General features: G+C 34.3%; 1 protein-coding gene across 11 annotated transcripts in view; it reads right to left on the bottom strand.

Moving 5' to 3' along the window:
* The window catches only part of VPS13B (vacuolar protein sorting 13 homolog B), a 798,456-nt gene that overhangs the window by 207,808 nt on the left and 569,853 nt on the right, over positions 1-20,795 (bottom strand). For all 11 annotated transcript variants that reach the window (XM_059994971.1, XM_059994970.1, XM_059994972.1 and 8 more), the window contains one exon: positions 13,902-14,039. In XM_059994971.1, the coding sequence (XP_059850954.1) occupies positions 13,902-14,039 (138 nt within the window). The remainder of the gene's footprint in view (positions 1-13,901; positions 14,040-20,795) is intronic.

Here is a 20,795-nt window from a genome sequence, read left to right as displayed (position 1 = left end):
ATTCAGAATAACAGCAAAAAACAACTAAATGGCCACCACTGGAATACTGAGAAAAGTAACTCATTTTTCCCCAGTTTTATTGAGGTATGATTGACAAATAAAATTGTAAGATATTTAAAGTGTACATTGTGATAATTTGATATGCATATACATTATGAAAAAATTCCTCCCATATAGAAAACTAACTTATTTTTTTTTAATGGGTAAATAAAGGGAAAAGATTTATCCTACCTTTCTTAGCTGAACAATACTACTAAGTAATCAAATATTAGATAAGGAAATGTTTCTCTTTATAGAAATATTCCAGCTACTATGTGAAAAAAGAATGCTAGAATTAAAATATTACTGTTTGCAACCTTCAATGAATTTAGGCATTAAGCATCAATGGCTATTAACATCACAAAAAGAAACCTTCAGACACTATATGCCTCCTGATGGAACACAATATAAAACCTTTTACAAAACAGTCTTGCTAAAAAATAAATAAATAAAACAAGCAAACTTGAATCAGATAAAGCCAACTACTAGTTTATATGAAGGAAATATAGAGAACAAGGGCAGACAAAATCCAAATTGTGGTAAACTCTGCATGATAAATGATCTGGTTTCTTAAATATATATGAATCATGCTCCCTGACTTCAGACTATAGTACAAAACTACAGTAATCAAAACAGTATGGTACTGACACAAAAACAGACACATAGATCAATGGAACAGGATAGAAAGCCCAGAAATAAACCCATGCACTTATGGTCAATCTATAACACAGGAGGCAAGAATATACAATGGAGAAAAGACAGTCTGTTTAATAAGTGGTACTGGGAAAACTGGACAGCTATGTAGAAGAATGAAATTAGAACATTCTCTAACAACATATACAAAAATTAACTCAAAATGAATTACAAATCTAAATGTAAGACTGGATACTATAAAACTCTTAGAGGAAAACATAGGAAGAACACTCTTTTACATAAATCACAGCAATGTTTTCTGGATCCATCTCCTAGAGTAATGGAAACAAAAGCAAAAATAAACAAATGGGACCTAATTAAACGTAAAAGCTTTTGCACAGCAAAGGAAACCATAAACAAAATGAAAAAAACAACCCATGGAATGGGAGAAAATATTTGCAGACAATGTGACCAATAAGGGCTTAACTTCCAAAATATACAAACAGCTCATACAGCTCAATATCAAAAAAAAACAACAACAAACAAACCCAATCAAAAAATAGGCAGAAGACCTAAATAGACATTTCTCCAAAGAAGGCATACAGGTGGCTGACAAGCACATGAAAAGATGCTCAATATTGCTAATTATCAGAGAAATGCAAATCAAAACTACAATGAGGTACCACCTCACACCACTCAGGATAGCCATCATCAAAAAGTCTACAAATAATAAATGCTGGAGAGGGTGTGAAGAAAAGGTGACCCTCCTACATTGCTGGTGGGAATGTAAATTGGTGCAGCTACTATGGAGAACAGGATGGAGGTTCCTAAAAACCTAAAAATAGTTACCATATGATCCAGCAATCCCACTCCTGAGCATATATACAGAAAAGATGAAAACTCTAATTCAAAAAGATACATGCATCCCAATGTTCACAGCAGCACTATTTACAATAGCCAAGACATGGAGGCAACCTAAATGTCCATGGACAGATAAATGGATAAAGAAGATGTGGTATATAAATATATACTATATACACAAAGGAATATTACTCAGCCATAAAAATCAGTGAAACAATGCCATTTGCAGAAACATGGATGGAGCTAGAGATGATCATATTAAGTGAAGTAAGTCAGAAGACAAAGACAAATATCATATGATATTACTTATATGTGGAATCTAAAAAGAATTACAGAAATGAACTTATTTACAAAACAGAAATAGACTCAGACCTAGAAAACAAACTTATGGTTATCAAAGGGGAAAGTAGTGGGGGGATAAATTGGGAATTTGGATTAACTGATACACACTACTATAGATAAAACAGATAAACAATGAGGACCTACTGTATAGCACAGGGAACTATTGATATATTCAGTATCTTGTAATAACCTATAATGGAAAAGAATCTGAAAAAAGAATATATTAAAAAATATATATATATAACTGAATCACTTTGCTGTATATCTGAAACACTGAATATCAACTATACCTCAATAAAAATAAATAAATAAATTGCAAGAGATGAAAAAAGAGAGGAGGAAACCTAGTGATAAAAGAAATTTGAAAGACATAACCAATAGCCATGCATAGACCTTATCTGGCTCCAGGTTTAAAAAAAAAAAAAAAAAAAAAAAACCCCAAAAACCATACGTGCACACAAACACCCACACGCACTACGATATTCATGAGATAATTAGAAATTTGATGATACTGAAGAATTATTCTCTTTAGGTTTGATAAGCATTGCAGTTATGTTTTTAAAAGTTCTTATCTTTATAGATACAAACAGAAATATTACAGGTGATATAATATGATCATGGGATTTGCTTCAAAATAACACAGAAGGTGAGGAAGTAGATAGGGGTATATAAGAAACAATATATTGGCCAAAAGTTGACAATTGTTTAAGCAGGAGGTTCTATATACTATTCAGTTTACTTTCGTATATATTTTAAATTTTCCATAATAAAAACGTTTTAAAAAGGCATAGAGATGAGAATGACTATAGCATATGAAGAAATCATATTGGAGGATGATTTCAAACCATTGAAATCATCTCTCTTCTCTCTCTCTTCTCTTCAACTTCAACAGATGACTTTGCTTCTAGCTTCAAGGAGAAAGTTAAAGCCATTAAATTTCCTCCAATTTCCTGCTACCAAGCTGAAAAACTACCTGCATATGCCATTTTCCTTTCCTTCCTTAATTTGTTAGGTAACACCAGTTCTTTCATATGTATATTGGATTCTTCTCCTTCATTCTTTCTAAGGAACACACCTTTATCTTTTTTCTTTTTAGTTTATCCAATTCTTCTCTCAACTGGATTCTTCTGGCTGATATTTAAACATGAGAAAATTCAAGTCTCTTTCATCATAAAAATAAAACCCAAAACCATGATACAAAATGCCCCTTCATTTATGAAAACTATAAATGGAGTATAACCTTTAAAAATTGTGAATCACCATATTGTACACCTGTAACTTATATAACGTTGTACATCAACTATACTTCAATTTTTTGGGGATAAATTTATTTATTTATTTTTGGCTGTGTTGGGTCTTTGTTGCTGCGCGTGGGCTTTCTCTAGTTGCGGCGAGCGGGGGCTACTCTTTGCTGCGGTGCACGGGCTTCTCATTGCGGTGGCTTCTCTTTTTGCGGAGCATGGGCTCTAGGCGCATGGGCTTCAGCAGTTGCGGTGCATGGGCTCAGTAGTTGTGGCTTGCAGGCTCTAGAGAACAGGCTCAGTAGTTGGTGGCACACAGGCTTAGTTGCTCTGCGGGATGTGGGATATTCCTGGACCAGGGCTCGAATCCATGTCCTCTGCATTGGCAGGTGGATTCTTAACTACTGCACCACCAGGGAAGTCCCATTTGGACAATTTTTTAAAAAGGAAAAACCAAAACGAAACAAAATGCCCCTTCATATTCTATCCTTATTATTCTTCTTCACAACCAAACTTCTTGGAAGAGTTATACTCTCTGCTTCCACTCCTCAATGCATTCTAGACTAGGGTCCATCCAAGTTAATCCAATGGGGTGAAGGGATAATATTTGTAGTCACATGTCTATAAATCCATTAGCTATTTTCAATTTCTCACCTTTCTGTATCTTGTATCACTACTTGACATTGTCTAGTACTTCTACACTCTTTTCCCTTGGCTTCTTTGATATAACACTCTCCAAATTTTCCTCTTAGCCCTCAGTTTCCTTTCAAGTCTCCTCCTTTTCCTCTTAGACAGTTGAATACTGATTGGACTTCTTCAATATGAAGTCTTAGGCTCTTTTCTCTACTTCCTCTCTACTTTTTCCCTGAGTATTTTCAACCAGGCCTGTGGCTTGAATTAGCACCTATATCCCCCAAACTCCAAAACATCCAATCCTTTATCACTAGTCTTAGTCTTTCTTGTGAGCTCCAGATATGTAAGTACAATTACCACAAACTCAGCATATCCAAGGCAAAACTCATGATCTCCCCTACTCTCATACACATAACAAACAAACAAAATATAGCTCTTTTCAAGCATTTTCTATATCAGTAAATAGGATTACCACCAGCTTGGGGTACCATACCAAAATACCACAAACTGCGAGACTTAAACAACAGAAATTTATTTTCTCACAGTTTAGAGCTGAAATTCTGAGATCGGGGAATGAGCTGAGGTTGGTTTCTGCTGAAGACTGTCTTCCTGTATTGCATGGCTGCTTTATCACTGTGTCCTCACATGGAAGAGAGAGAGACAGAGAGAAAGACAGGAAGCTCTCTGGTGCACTAAGCCCACCATGAAGGTCCAATCCTCATGACCTCATCTAAATGTAATTATCTCCTAAAGGCCCCATCACAGTGGGGACTAGAGCTTCAACATATGAATTTTGTGGGAACACAATTCAGTCCACAGCACCATATTCATTCAGTTAGATCAGCCAGGAACCCATAAGTCATGCTTAATTTCTCTTACCCTCCATTCCCTCTATTCCATTACCAGTCTATGGATTTTCCCTCCCTAATATCTACCAAATCTTTCACTTTTCTCCATGTCTATTACCATTCCTTGATCCAACTTACCATTATCTCTCACTAGTACTACTGCAATATTCTCCTAATTGGTTGCCTGCCCCTACTCTAGCTCTTCTTATCTATTCTCCATTGTGCAACTAGAATCATCTTTTCAAAATGCAAATATAACCATATCAATAAACACACATACCTCCTCTCTCCCCCATCACATACATGTCCAGCTTAAAGTTCTTCAATGGTTTCCCAGTGCTCTAAAGATAAAACCTCCAAAATCCTTTATTATGGCCAACAAGGCCTGGCCTCTGTCTCTCTCTACAGCCTCATTTCCTCCTACTGTTCCCTCCCTCTACACTTTTTTCATTTCCTTCAGTGTGCCATGATTCCCTTCCCCACAGGGTCTTCAGCATACATTCTGTCAGAAAGATGCCCTCCCCTCCATGTCTTTGGTTAACTCCTTTTCATTCAAATGTCTGAACTCAGCTCAGAGAAGCTTCCCTAAATCTCCACTCTTTTATAAATCCATAGAAGTTCATGACACTTATATTAGGTGGTAATTATATATTATTCAGTGTGACTACTTGGTAATCAAAGCCTGTCTCTTCTACTACATGGTGTGCATTTCTTGAGAGAAGCGATTGTGTATCTTTTGCTTACCACTGTACTTCCAATATTTAGAACAATACTTGAAATATCATAATTGCTCATAAATGCTTGTTGTGAAAAATAAATGAAGAGTTCCACTGGGGATTACAGCCATCATTTTAGAATTTGGAGGAATCTTAGGAAAACTCTCTTATGTTACAGAAGAAAATACTGAGGTTCAAAGAAGCAAAACAATCTCACTCAGAATTACCTTCTTAGTGACAGTAAACCTGGATTGTTGAGATGACACCAGATTACAGAGTCTTGAGCTCTGAGAAGAGTTATGATTTGATTAACTGAGGGAGGTGGGTGGTCAAGATTCATATGAGTTTGCAGAGCAGGCTAATCTAGCAAGAGCAGAGGGGAGAAAATTATTGAGTAAAAGGAGAATCTGAAATTAGGGCTGCCAGAAAACAGACTGAAGAAGTAGTGAGGGCCCAGACCCACTAGGGAGATAGTAGGCATAATGGAGGACCATTTCAAAGGAAAAACTAAAAAGACTTGGAATAAAAAAAAAAAGATGAATTGAAGGTGACAGTAAAATTGTGAGAAGACACAAGTGGAAGAATGTTGCTATCACTAGCAAATGTAAAGAAATTTGAAGACCATACTAAGAGAAGGAGTGAAAAAGAAGAGGAAAGAAAAATGGTTTGACTTAATGTGAACATGCTGAATTTTAAATAACTAAACACATTTCATAGGCAGATGAAGGAATAGTCCTGGTGTTGCATAATAAATCAAAACTAGAACTAGGCATTTGGAAATTGTAGGCATAAAAGAGATAGCTGACATTATTGTCTATACAAAGAATAGAAGGCTAAAGACAAAATTCAACATCCATTCATGATGAAAACTCTCATCAAAGTGGGTACAGAGGGAACACATCTCAACATAATAAATGCCATTTATGACAAACCCACAGCCAATGTAATACTCAATGGTGGAAAATTGAAAGACTTCTTGCTAAATTCTGGAACAAGACAAGGATACTCACTCTCACTGCTTCTATTTAACATAGTATTGGAAGTCCTAGCCACAGCAATAAGAAAAGAAAAAAAAAATAAGAGGTACCCAAATTGGAAGGGAGGAGGTAAAACTGTCACTATTTGGTGCTCTATACAGAGAACCTTAAAGTCTCCACCCAAAAACTATTATAACTAATAAATGAATTCAGCAAGGTTGCAGAATACAAGATTAATATACAAAAATCTGTTCCATTTCTATACACTAGTAATGAAGTATCAGAAAGTAAAAAAAAAAAAAAAAAAAAATCTATCTAAAACTGCATCCAAAAACATCCACAAAACCCTAGGAATAAGCATAACCAAGGAGGTGAAAGACATATACACTGAAAACTATAAAACACTGATTAAGGAAACTGAAGATGATTCAGTGAAATGGAAAGATATCCCGTGCTCTTGGATTGGAAGAATTAATATTGTTAAAATGGCCATACTACCCAAAGGAATCTACAGACTTACTGCAATCCCTATCAAATCACCCATGACATTTTTTCACAGAACTAGAATAAATAATCCTAAAATTTACATGGAACCACAAAAGACCCAGAATTGCCAAAACAATTCTGAGAAAAAAGAACAGAGCTGGAGGTATAACCCTTCTAGACTTCAGACTATACTACAAATCTACTGTAATCAAAACAGCATCATATTGGCACAAAAACAGACACATAGATCAATGGAATGGAATAGAGAGCCCAGAAATAAACCCATAAATCTACAGTCAATTAATTTATGACAAAGGAGGCAAGAATATACAATGGAGAAAAGACAGTTTCTTCAACAAGAGGTGCTGGGAAAGGTGGACAGCTTCATGTAAAACAATGAAATTAGAACATTCCCTCACACCATATACAAAAATAAACTCAAAATGGTTTAAAGACCTGAATGTAAGACATGACACCATAAAACTCCTAGAAAAGAACATAGGTGAAACATTTTCTGACATAAATCGTAGCAATAATTTCTTAGATCAGTCTCCCAAGGCAAAAGAAATAAAAGCAAAAATAAACAAATGGGATCTAATCAAACTTAAAAGCTTTTTCACAGCAAAGGAACCATCAACAAAATGAAAAGACAACCTACGGAATGTAAGACAATATTTGCAAATGATGCAACTGACAAGGGGTTAATATCTAAAATATACAAATAACTCATACAACTCAATATCAAGTTGTTGTACTCAACAACTCATACAACCCAATCAAAAAATGGGCAAAAGACCTGAATAGGTATTTTTCCAAAGAAGACCTACAGATGGCTAACAGGCACATGAAAAGATACTCAACATCACTAATTATTAGATGAATGCAAATCAAAATCACAATGAGGTATCATATCACACTGGTCAGACTGGCTATCATCAAAAAGGCTATATATGACAAATGCTGGAGAGGATGTGGAGAAAAGGGAACCCTCATACATGGCTGATGGGAATGTAAATTGGTGCAGTCACTATGGAAAACAGTATGGAAGTTCCTCAAAAAACTAAAAATAGAACTATCATATGATCCAGCAATTTTACTCTTAGGTATATATCCAGAAAAAATGAAAACTCTAATTCAAAAAGATACATGCACCTCAATGTTCATAGCAGCACCATTTACAGTAGCCAAGACATGGAAGCAACCCAAGTGCTCATCAACAGACTACTGGCTTAAGGTGATGTGGTGCATATATATACAATGGAATACTATTCAGCTATAAAAAAGAATGAAATATTGCCATTTGCAGCAACGTGGATAGACCTAGACAATATTATGCTTAGTGAAATAAGTCAGACAGGGAAAGACAAAAACTGAATGATATCACTTACATGTGGAATCTAAAAAAATAATACAAATGAATGTATATACAAAACAGAAACAGACTCACAGACATAGAAAACAAACTTCTAGTTACCAAAGGGAGAGAGAGAGGGCAAGGGACATATCAGGAGTATGGGACTAACAGGTACAAACTACTACACATAAAATAGATAATCAACAAGGATTTAGTGTATACCACAGGGAAATATACCCAATATCTTGTAATAACCTAAAATGGAATACAATCTGCAAAAAAACTGAATCACTAAGCTGTTCACCTGAAATTAACACAATATTGTAAATCAACTCTACTTCAAGTTTTTTAATTAAATAATAAAATAAAATTATTGGTCCACTCTCTATTTGACATCCTGACTTCAAGTTTACTGTTTTATTTTGATAAATCATGGGGAAAATAAACTATGATAATGCAATGCTGACACTGCAAATTGGAACCCATAAAGCTCAGGAAATGCAAAAGTCAAGGTTCTTACAGTTTTATTAACTAGTTTACATTTCTTAAGTGTAGAAGATAGCCTGCTAGTATGGCTGTAAAACTGAACTAAGATAGAGATAGGACTCCAGTCATTAGGGTATGGACCTTGGCCCTATTTCTGGAAAGAGAAAAGAGGCAAAGGGTTAACTATCAGGGTTACATTAAGAGGAATAAATTAATTAAAATTAGCTTTTAAGATGCTTCCTTTCACCTTGAATCTTCTTGTATTTAAAAATCATATTACTTATTCTTCATTTTCTACTCCAGAAAATGTCAGGGGGCTATTTGTGTCTTTTTCAGGTATCTTAATTCCCCTGAATCGGTCATCTTCTACATATGTCTGGATGACATATGTCATGAGTAATGAATTCAGTAATAACAGAACATAAAAGCAGATTCCATCAAGAAAAGTAAAAATGTTTCAAAAATACACAAAATTGGGGGTAAACTTAAAATTTCTACTTTATATTCATATAAACAAACCTATTTGAATAGTGTGCTACTGTATCTGAGAAGTTTTTAAAGTAATATTTCACATTATTTAAGTATATATTTTCATTCAAATCAAAGAGGCTTGTGGAAATGGGATATTCTAGGATGTTTAGGATTATTTTTAAAGAAAAAATTACAATCATTGCAACCTATAAAACACTTAGTTAATTCACAAAATATAAGAAGAAAACTATACTCAAAATGGGTTATAATCAGTTAAAAGTCAAATAAAATTTTCAAACAAAAATTAAATAAAACCAATCCAAAGCTAGAATGAAATCAGAAAAACTGAAAACTACATAGGTAAATTACTGAACAGGTTAAACAAGAAGAGACTAAATAAATGATTTTATTAAGAGAAAAACTATCAGTGGATAGGTGTTTCAACTAGAGACACCAGGTATACGAAAATAAAAGAAATAGGAAATTACAGTCATAACTTTGTGTTTGATATAATTAAAATTATACGAAGATTGTGGTATGCTAATTAATTTACAACAAAACATAAATGATGAGGAAATGTTCTCCTAATTTGGCATATTTTTTCTTTGTTGTCCTTTAAATGTCATTTTATGGCTACAGTGACAGTGTTCAAAAATATGTCTGCAAAGAAACAATGAAAAAAATACCAGGGAGCTCAAATATTTTTGTAAATGACCCTGAGTTAATTAGAAAAATCTGCACCCTTCCCAGTTCTTCTTCTCATGTGTCAGCTCTCATTAAATTAAAAAAAAAAAAATTCATTTCAAAGTTAAGAAATCCTATAGTTAACAAAACTGGGATCAAGTGGGCACATTCCTAAGTTTCTGTATGATGTCATACTAAGCAGTTCACAGCTGAATCTGAATTTGCAAGAAGTATGAATTAGTTTTCAATAGAAGACATATCTGATCTAATGGTAATTTTTTTCTCTATCGGCTAACTGTGCTGGGAACAGGTGGCCCTGCTTTCAATTATGGCGGGCTAGCATGCCAGTGTGAGGCCTGGATTAGTTCACCTTCTCACGGGGAATTTTCCTCGGTTGGGAATGGATTTATTATGGCTTCACACATGGAATAGAGCTCATGTCAGCTGAGGGCAGTGACACATCATATGATTCAAATTAACCTGCTGTGGACTGTTCCGCGGGCCTTAGATTGTGTATTAAAATGACGACATTTAAAAAAACAGCTTGAAAGAAACCAGGATTGCCGCACTGCAATGGTTCCAATTTGTTCCAACTAATCTATCACCTGCTGGAGATATTGTTCTGCTGGGTTTCTGGTAGCTGCTGTTTTCCAGGTTTCTCCAAGCCACTGACCTTGCTAATGGGTAGTACAGTTGTTGCCTCTGAAGGAAGGAGGTCGGAGTTGGGAGAGCTTTGAAGGGGTTTTTGATGTAGAAGTTGGGACCTACCATTTGCTCTAAGGTACGATTAAGTGAACAGAGGAAATCAGGGAATACTCAAGAACACTGAAGTATTTTTTCCAAAAACAGATGCTAAAGAGCAGCATATGCACCACCTTGTTTAGATAAAATAATCCCTGGAAAAAACATCCGACAGGATGAATTCAAAAGCTGTTAAGTTTGCACCTTTATGAAGAAAATTTAAGGTTGGGTAGTTATAATCAGTATTTCCTCTACTCTTCAGCGTCATAACTTCTTTGTTACTGAAACCTTAATTCAAGAGCAAGAAAAGAAGAAACGAAAATATACTATTTTAGAGATGGAGCATTGTAGCATAAAGCATTCTTTGGGAATGATACTTAAATAAGATGTGCATATAGATTAAAATAAACAATAAAACAATCTTTTGGTATCAAAAGATTCTTAACGATAATACTGCATAAAACTTAGAAGCATTATTTTCAATATTAAAAAAAAGGCCTTTTTATTTTTTAAGGGAAGAGGATAGTATTGGGGAATATTATAAAGCTGAAGTTTGTTCCCCCAGTCTTAGCATAAATAATATTGCTCTTAATATACTATTATGTAAAATCTGGAAATATATATTTCTTGAGTTGCCAAAAATCTATAAAATAATACATTCCTACAGCAAGAAATGCTTTATTACGTCCTGTTATTCCTATTGATCTCTCAATTAATATAGTGTAGCTGTATAGTGAGAGAATACAACTATATTATGTAATAACATCTACTTACATACTTTATATAACAAATTGTTTAAGGAATTTTTGTCTAAGGTAGTAAATTCTGGAGTAGTTCAAGGCTGTTAGGTTAATGTTCTAGTGGAATCCCACAGAACTGACATATCATTCAAAGTAATCTTCCCTCAAATAATTTATGAAAGAAAAGTGCTCTTGGTTAAAATGTTTTAAGACTTTGAAGAACTTAAACCATTTATTGGACATTGTATTTGATTTTTCATAATAAAAGTACCATTTAAAAAACCATTCATCATTGTTTGTATCATCCCCCTCTCCTGTGCCCCAAAATATCTGCATTTTGAGTCTCAGTAATTGTTATTGATGGTATTAAGAAAGTCATATATATATATATTATTAATATATGAGTCAAATAAAATCTTGGTACAAAATGTGTTATCCCCAGATCAACAGTACCCATTTCACCTGGGAGCTTGTTAGAAATGTAGAATTTCATCCCTATTAAGTCACATTTGCATTTAACCAGCTCCCCAGAGATGCTCAAATGCACACTCCAGTTTGAGAAGCATGGCTGTAAAATAACTATTTCAATTCATTAATTTAAAAGTTTGAATCTCCAGATATATTATCACTATTATTGAATGGGCATAAAATTAGAAATGGCATATATGTAGTTTCCAGTTTTAAGAAGTATAAGAAATATAAACGTACAACTATTGTAAAAATCGCACTTCTGCTACATAGTCACATTGAATGACAGAATGATAAACATATAATTTTTCATTTGTTCACTGACATTTCTCTTAAAGTTCAATTTACTTGGTAGCCATGAAAATATGGTACACAATTTACCACTGACTTGAAGATCCCATCCCTTTTACAAACAAATCAATCAAATGTAAACTAGAAGGGAACTTTTTAGCTAAAAGGTGAAAGACTGTGCCTGAAAGCAAAAGAAATCTGACACTAAAAGAGAGAAAAAAGAAGTAAATGCAAGTTTCCCTGTCACTTGTCCATGAACTACCCTTATGTTCTTACCCTATTTCGTTCATTCCAGCATGTTCAGTCTTTTGCCCTGCAACTGATGCAGTAAGAAAGCACTGTATCATAGCTTAAATAGCAGATATTTTTTCTTTTTCCTTAGTGGTATGCAAAATGTTTTTTCCTACAATTGATGGTTGCTTGAATTCAGTGAAATATGGTACTTCACACTCACTAACCAAGTATGAAGACTCACACTCCTTTCAATCATCCAGCTCACCCCAAAGGATTCTTCGAACTTTAATGACTCCCTTAGCCTTATCATCAGCTTCTTTACTTCCTTTGAGTCTTTAAAACCACAGCTGGATACTAATGATTAGAACTAGTTCTTCATATTCCTCCTATACCTTTTAAATTCCAGCACTGGAAAAACATGCTTAAGAAGAACTGAGCCAGAGTGAAAGGGCCAACTGAGGTGGTTTCAGGCTCTTTCTATTCCAGATGTGATGATGGGCCACCTTCTCTATCTGTAGTCATAGATCGTAAGTGCACCAGCATGCACACAAACTGAATCAGGTCCACAGAGGGATAGTTTTCAATCATCAAAATACATGCCTTGCAGAGTACTGCTAGAGATCTTAAGACAGTGTAACACCATTGTTTTAAATTCGTAATGAAGAAACTAGTATTCTTTTAATGACTAACAGGTTCTGCAGCACTGTAAATATAACATAACAAAAGGGAAACTGAATGTAGTAATTTCTGTTAAATAAATAGCTAAGATCTCATGGAGGTAAGGGAAGAGTAACAAAGAAAAGAGAAGGAGGAACATGAGAAGGAAGAAGAAATAGAGTAGGAAAAAGAAAGAGGAGGAGAAGGAGATGGAGAAGAAAGAAAAAAATCTTTAGTTATGCTAAAATTAGTGCAGTATAAAAGTGATCTAGGTCTTTGGAGTCATAAAGACCAGAGTTTGAATGGCTCCTCTGCTACTATGATCTTGGGCAATTTACTTCATTTTTCTAAGTCTTAGCTTCCTTACTCATAAAGTAGGGATAATTATAGGGCCTACTTCTTGGGTTTATACAAGTATGTAAAGCACTTAGTACCTGGGACATAATAAGCACTCAATATCTTTTGATATCTATATCTACCTATTTAAAATTGAGTGTTAATATGTCCTAAGCACTTTGCTAAGCGTTTGAAATAAGTGTATTTATCTATCTAATCCAATCTACTTATGTATATTATCTTATGTATGCATGTCATGTACCCTATCCACCTAACCATCCATCTACCCACCCACCCACCCATCTATCCACCCATCATCTATTTTATTCTCTTCATTTACAAGTAAGGAAACTGAGGCACAGGAGATTAGATAACTGCCTAAGGTCCCACGATTAGTAGAAAAGGTAGAAATAAAATCTTGAGTCTTTGGCTTCCAGTCAATTATTTTTTAACTGATAACTACTTTTTGTCAGACTAAAGGTCATTTTTAATGTATATTAATATTTGCCTTTTGATCTCTAGAATGGGCAGCCTGAGAAGAGTACACGTCTGGAAGACAAATGAATTACTCATTTCTGGCAAGGAATGTCAAGATTGTTAACAGACCCTATGTACACGTTAATAGACTCATACAAAAAAAAGTTTGAATTACGACTTTCTTACCTGGTCCATTAAGAAAATCTTTAATTTGTAGCATTACAAGTGAAGGTGGAATACCACTTTTGCTGTCTATTTCTCCAGGTACTGTCTGCAACCAAACTGTGCAGTAATCAAGGGCTTCAGGCAAAGTCTTCCCAGGATCTGAAAAGGCAAAATTAAAATTAAAAATGTCAATTACAACACAAACATCAATTTTGGTGTAAGAGTTTGAGCTGATAAGAGGAAAAAAATAGTTAAAATATTGTATGTAACCTTCATTAATGCATTTGTTTGTATACATACAGTGCACAAATACTTGTATGAAGAAAGAGACGCTCTCTCTCTACAGGTAGAATGACAAAACCATGTTTTCCAGAACCAGGCCAAAGAGGAAAAGATATTTCAAATCTTAACTCATATCATCTTTGAGTGAAGGTAAAGTTTCTGTACTCTGAGCTGCTGACTGTTAACAGTTGAATAGATTTTTTTTTTTTTTTTTTAATGGGATGTTGGAAACAAGTTGAAGAAAAAAAGGGCAACCTTTTCAGCTTAAAAAGAGGCATATACATGTTCAAAGATGCAGTGGATTAGTACTACTTAGGGGTTATTTGATCTGTTTCAGAGTTTTACTGACATTACAATCACTTTTACTGCTAGGCTTTTGAAGTTAACTTCAGTAGCTTTCCCATAACCTTCTTAAATGATAAAATTGGTCAATCTTTTAATAGTTCCAATTATGACTAAAAGTTGACTTTTTTCAGTTTTGACTTTTTCTATTAAATACTGTGTATTTTAAACTTTTTTTAAGGTTAATATTGTATATATTTTGTAAGGTTTCATTCAGCTATTGGTGATGGCAAATGGAATTAGCTTTTTAATGCTTGGCAATCCACAGTTTTTATTGAAATAGCTCTTTAAATAAAAACAACTGCTGTGTCTTGGCATACAATATAGTAGGCTTTTAAAAATCTTCTGAATATTCACAGTTTTTCTTTAGTTTCAGGATTGTTTTACTCTCTGGGTTTTAATGGCCTCTGAATGTCAATTTTATAGGGATGTTCTTGCCATAGAGTCCATCTATTCCATTTTCAGTTGATTTGAAATGTGTTATTAAAGTGTTATTTATTTTAGTTTTTATTGATTGGATTGCTTTCAAGAATAGCATTTACATACTGTGTATTATATTCAACATATGGTTACATAGTATTACTGTCATATGTGAACCGGGCATATAAATTCTGCCTTGGAATTTGTATTTCTTGACCTTGTCATGTGATCCTTATGAAATTTGGCACATATGAACCTTTATGTGATTTCAAAGAAAATACTGAAAGCAATTGATCGTGACGTTAGATCTATGTGGTAAAGATCAAACACTAAGGTAGTGCATTCTTCTCTTTTTATATGATCAGTGAATTTAAAGCAGTGAGAATATGTATAGTAGATCCATAGTAACACCATACTATTCTGTCTTTCAAATATAATGGTCAAGTCTGGTGAAAGGATGGCAAAAAGTCTGTTGCTGGTAGGATCTATAATCAGTTTGTAGGTACTATGTAACCTGCCAGGACCTGAGGGTCTATTTCTAGGTTTCAGCTATGTAGCCATCATCAAGAAGAAGCCATTATTATCAAATAAATAATACTGTGCCAGACCTATATGAGGAGACATAATTCTTCATTTTGAAGATGATACAATCTAGAGAGAGAACAATGATCTAATGGAGAAAACAGATATAAGTGATGTAGCTAAATAATTAATGAACAGACATGAATTAAATTGATATAGAAATATTAATATGATGTGTAAAAAAACTGTCAAGTAAAACTTAGGATGATAAGTAAAACAATTTATGAAAATCACGTATTCAAACTTGCATGGCAGAAAAGGATATTATGAATATATAAAGAGTTCGTATAATCAATATAGATACTAATAGAAAAATGGGTTGAGGATAGAATAAGCATCTACTTAATGAAGAAAATAAATGAGTAAAGAAAAACAAATGGCATAAGACAGTTAAAAATATAAACATTAAGAGATAGTACATCTTAGCAATAATCAAAGGAAAAAATCTTTAAAAATAAGTAGAATTTTCTACCTATCAGGCCAAGACTAAAAAAATTGATAAAGCCTATGTAACACACACACACACACACACACACACACACACAAATTCACTGTAGAACTGTTTATCATAGCAAAAAGTAGAAAACACCTTAGATGTCCATCAACAGATTAATGTTTAAATAAAAAATGATAATCCATACAATGTTTAAAAGAATCAAAAACATTTATATGTAATTGACATAGTAAGACAGCCATTTTATATTGTTAATAGTAAATAACAAAGCAGGTTGAGTATTTTTTTCATTTATTGACCATTTAGGATTCTTCTTCTAAAAATAAGTATTCATTTTTCTATTGGGCTCTTTTTCTTACTAATTTGTAGGAGCTCCTTATATATTACAGGTGTTAATGATTTGTTTGCAATGTGTAGCAAATGTTTTCTCTTGGTATGTTAGTTGCCTTTTAACTATATCCTGATGCTTTTTGCATGCATATTTTTTTCTTAATAGATGTGGTAAAAAATTATTAACATATCTTATGGATTTATCCCTAGGTTGATTATATATTTTCCTATAGTTTCTTGAAGCATTTTAAAAATTTTATTTTTACCTTTAGCTGTTTAATCCTTCTGGAGAACACTGTTTTATGAAAAATAGGAAAAAACTGCTCAGTCTCACTGTTAATTAAGCATACCCAAATTAAAGCAAGAAATACATTTTTTTTTCACTCAACAAATTAGCATAAATTTAAAAGATTGGTAATATCTTGTGTGTGGGAGGAGGAAAAATTGATCCTACCATGTATGGTGGATAAGAGTGTAAAGAGGGTTGAAACGAGTGTCTACCAAAATCCTAAATATCCATGCCCTTGTAATCAGAAAGGATACTGTAGGAATCTACCTTAAAGAAATAATTAAGAATACACAGAAAATGTCCAGAAGAGTTGACTATAGTATCATGTGAAATATTCAAAATCTAGAACAAAATAAAACTAAATATCTATCTATAGAGAAATGGTAAAATAAATTATGACTACATTGTGAATACTTCATAGAATACTATGCTGCTGATAAAAAGAAGGGAGTGAATCTGATGTACTGATATAGAAAAGCTTTAAGCTGTCCTGTTAAGTGAATGAAACAAAGAAACAGATCACCAGCTTTAGTAAATTCAAAAGTAAAAGGCATATCTGCATACATACATACACACATATCTATATATACTTTTTATTCTACTGGAAGACAATCATCTTCAGGATGATCCTAAGCACAAACTGATATATGGACCTATAATTTATTGAGAGCTGAAGAAAAATAGGACTACATACCAAACATTTACAAAAATTAAAATAAGAAAAAAACACTTCAAAGGACATTTGATTCCTACCTTCATCAAGGTATAGACTGGGGGAGCAGCAAATTCTGATGATGTAAATGAGAGTTTTCCAAGTAGGGAAGATGGGTTTTACGCAGGTTGCAGTGTAAAGTTAAAGGGCCTTGCCATCTGGCACCCAGCACAGGAGTCTGCACTGGGGCAATTGAAGAGGAATGGGACTTAATAGAGTCAGAATAAACAATCTGGCAATAGTAGGAAGGAGAATAGGAATTACGAATTAAAGAAAATGTAAAAGTCTAGGAAAGGTATCCAAGGAAGTAAAAATTTCAATGACTATTTCCCAACGAAGTTTTACTGGTCTAATGATATTATTGGTTTAATATTATTACATCCCTGGTTTAAAAAGTACAGCTGAATTTAGAGGGCTGCTAGAAAAAGAGAATAACTGAAATTAAGAACACTGAGGAAAATACAGGTTCATAGTTGATGAATACTGAATGTATGACAGGGCTGGTGGCTACTCTCCTAGTTTTGGCTAAAATCTCTACTCTGGATATGCCTGTAGTCACTGTGGTGAGATGAAGCAGCAGTAGTAGCAGAAACATATGTCAGAATCCCAGAGAATAGCTCAGGTTTGTAAGTCACTATTTAGTCCCTCTTGCCCTAATGGCTAGATGATGTGGGGCATGACTTCTAGACTTCCTGAACTGTCTTCAATTTAGCTTCTCCTGAATTCCATCATCAGACGTAGAAAATAGGACTCATATTACACATTCCTTGAGGTCAATATAGTTGGAAAAGCACCAGATAAACCAAGATTAAAGGAGCCTGTGAATATAATACAAATGGAGTGACAAATAGGGATGACTTTTTCATACTGGAGGCTCCTTTAGACTTCACCAGTTTTCTTCTTCATACTCAGCGAACACCTGTTTATTTAAGTACAGAAAGCTCTCAAAAGAATAAGCTCCTGCTGATGTTGATGAGCACGTTTACATTTACGCTGTTGTCCCTAAGCCTAAGAAACAGGAGAAAGCCATATCTTATCAGGAGTAACAGAGTGTGGGAAATGGGTCAGAACAAATGACAAACTGCTCACAGCCATAAATCTTGTTCAAAGTCACTTAGAATTCACTTCAATGAGACATTGGTATTGACAAAATTATTTGTTTTTCTTCTGGGTTGACCTGGACTCCAAAATAAAATACTTCATCATCTTATGTCACAAAGAACACTCAAAGGGAAGATTCAGAGTCTCAAGTCCACTCCCAGATGGACTAAGGTACTCTTGGCTTTTATAGAGACTTGATTCAGATTATATTCTTTGTGCTGGTAGATTACTTTGCTCTTCTTCACAAAACTTTCCTTTCACTTAACTGCTTGGGAGGTCTTCCTCTGACTCTGATAAAGTGATTTTTGTAGTGCTGCTCATTATTTTTATTTTTTAACCCTTAGCAGATATTCACAGAGTTAAGTATGTCTTTGCTTAACATTTGAATTATATAAAATATAACATGACTCATGTGGCCAAAATGAAACTTTAAAAATGAACTTGTTTATTTTCTTTGCAATCTTCTACTTACAAAAAAATTATTTTCCAAGCTCATACAGAACAGCTGAGTGTGAAGATTTTGTAAGCTTCCTGATTACTCTGCTTTGTTCTACTATGTGGCAGGATATTTCTTTTTCATAAATGAATTCATAAGCTGAATTTCTGGAAAGGTCCCAATGAGGAGACATTTTCCCACAGATTTCAGTGAGAATTTCCTCATTTTAAGATTGACATATAATGAAGTCCAGTTACTTTTATACCAGATACTTCTGTCTAGTTAATTTTATACAAGATACTTCTTTTCTTTTGCCATATGAGTAAAAAATTTGAATTTTAAAAAGCCTTGTGTCACAAGAATCTCTTTAATTGAAAGCTAAATATCTGTTATAAAGAGAACTAGAGTGAGACTCCAAACCAACATCATTTTCTTCCTCATTTTCCCCTCCTTTCTGTGAGTTACTTTTACCAACCACAGGTTTACAATAGAGTTGATAATGCATACCTGTTTCTCCTTTCTCTTGGCTACTTTTGTGCTCAAGAACACCTCTAACAAGTGAATTGGTTAGAGAGGGGCAGCAGGAGAAATTAGCCCAACAGTTATTTTCCCTGAAAGTTCTAGGCAATGTTTTCACGGAGGAAGTTGTAAGTAACTATAGTCATAATAAGGTTTTTGACTCTTCGATTCAATTTTCTCATGATACCCTTGGTCTTTTACATTCTATGGAAGATGAGTGCTAACTTAAATATGGAGCAATGTCAAGGGAACAAAATTTTCCCATGATGGAGAGTTCTTGTAAATTTGTGTTACCAGAAAAAAATATTATTAATTGAAATTTGGGGGACAAATCCTGAAAAATAAACTTTTGATTAATTGGGTTTTGGTGTACCTCACTTTAAGCATGTTTTCTTCAGTAAGCAAATAATTTGTCATCTTATTCCTGGTATTAGCTTCTTGCTGTATTAATGTAATCTTGTTGCTGCTTGTAATCCTGGCTAACAAAATCTTTCTCGATATTATCAACAACTTTTTTTTTTTCGCGGTATGCGGGCCTCTCACTGTTGTGGCCTCTCCCCTTGCGGAGCACAGGCTCCAGACGCGCAGGCTCAGGGGCCATGGCTCACGGGCCCAGCTGCTCCGCGGCATGTGGGATCCTCCCGGACCGGGGCACGAACCCGTGTCCTCTGCATCGGCAGGTGGACTCTCAACCACTGCGCCACCAGGGAAGCCCCTATCAACAACTTTTGAAATTATATCATGCTTTTTCAAGCCTACGGATGCTAATATTAGCATTACTGATGATATATAATTAAAATTAATGTGTTCCCTAAACTATTACCGTAGATTTAATTTCAGCAACTTTTGGCTTTCATGCCATATTGCACTGAGTTTTCTTTCTCCCCCACTCCTCCCCGCCTCCCCCAACACTGAGTTTCCTTTCTCAAGATTTACTTGTCTCCATTTTACCAATTCCAGAAAGTTCGGAAGGATCTACTGTTTAGTTTTTTAAAAGAAAAACAGACTGTATATTTTATCGACTTTTAAAAAAGTTTTCAATGACCTGTTATTATTAGTCACAAGCATACTGAAGTCTGTCATAGGTAATGAGCCCAGGCCTATCCCAGGCTGCCACAGAACCAAAGTGGCATCTATGTCTGCTTAGGGAGATTGGTTCTCTTTGGCCTGAGGTATCCAGAGCTGTCATGTCTATGAAAGAGCATTTAAGTGACTTTTGATTAACTCTTGAGGGACAACTGACAGGTGATAAGATACTGTCACATGCAAGAGGTTTGTGAAATAGTTTATCACTGGCCCAGGACTTACTGAACAAAGACTTTCTTTCATGGAGCTTTCTAACATTTTGTTCTATAGATGAGTTTATATCACTTTATAACACAGGAAAAAATGTAGGGTAATGAAAGAACATGAGGTACACAAATCTCGGTATAAATCCTGACTCCTTA

This window comes from Delphinus delphis, chromosome 17 (assembly GCF_949987515.2).
Source record: "Delphinus delphis chromosome 17, mDelDel1.2, whole genome shotgun sequence".
NCBI classification, from domain to species: domain Eukaryota; kingdom Metazoa; phylum Chordata; class Mammalia; order Artiodactyla; family Delphinidae; genus Delphinus; species Delphinus delphis.
The sequence above is the reverse complement of the archived record's forward strand: the minus strand, read 5'-3'. Positions and strand labels throughout refer to the sequence as shown.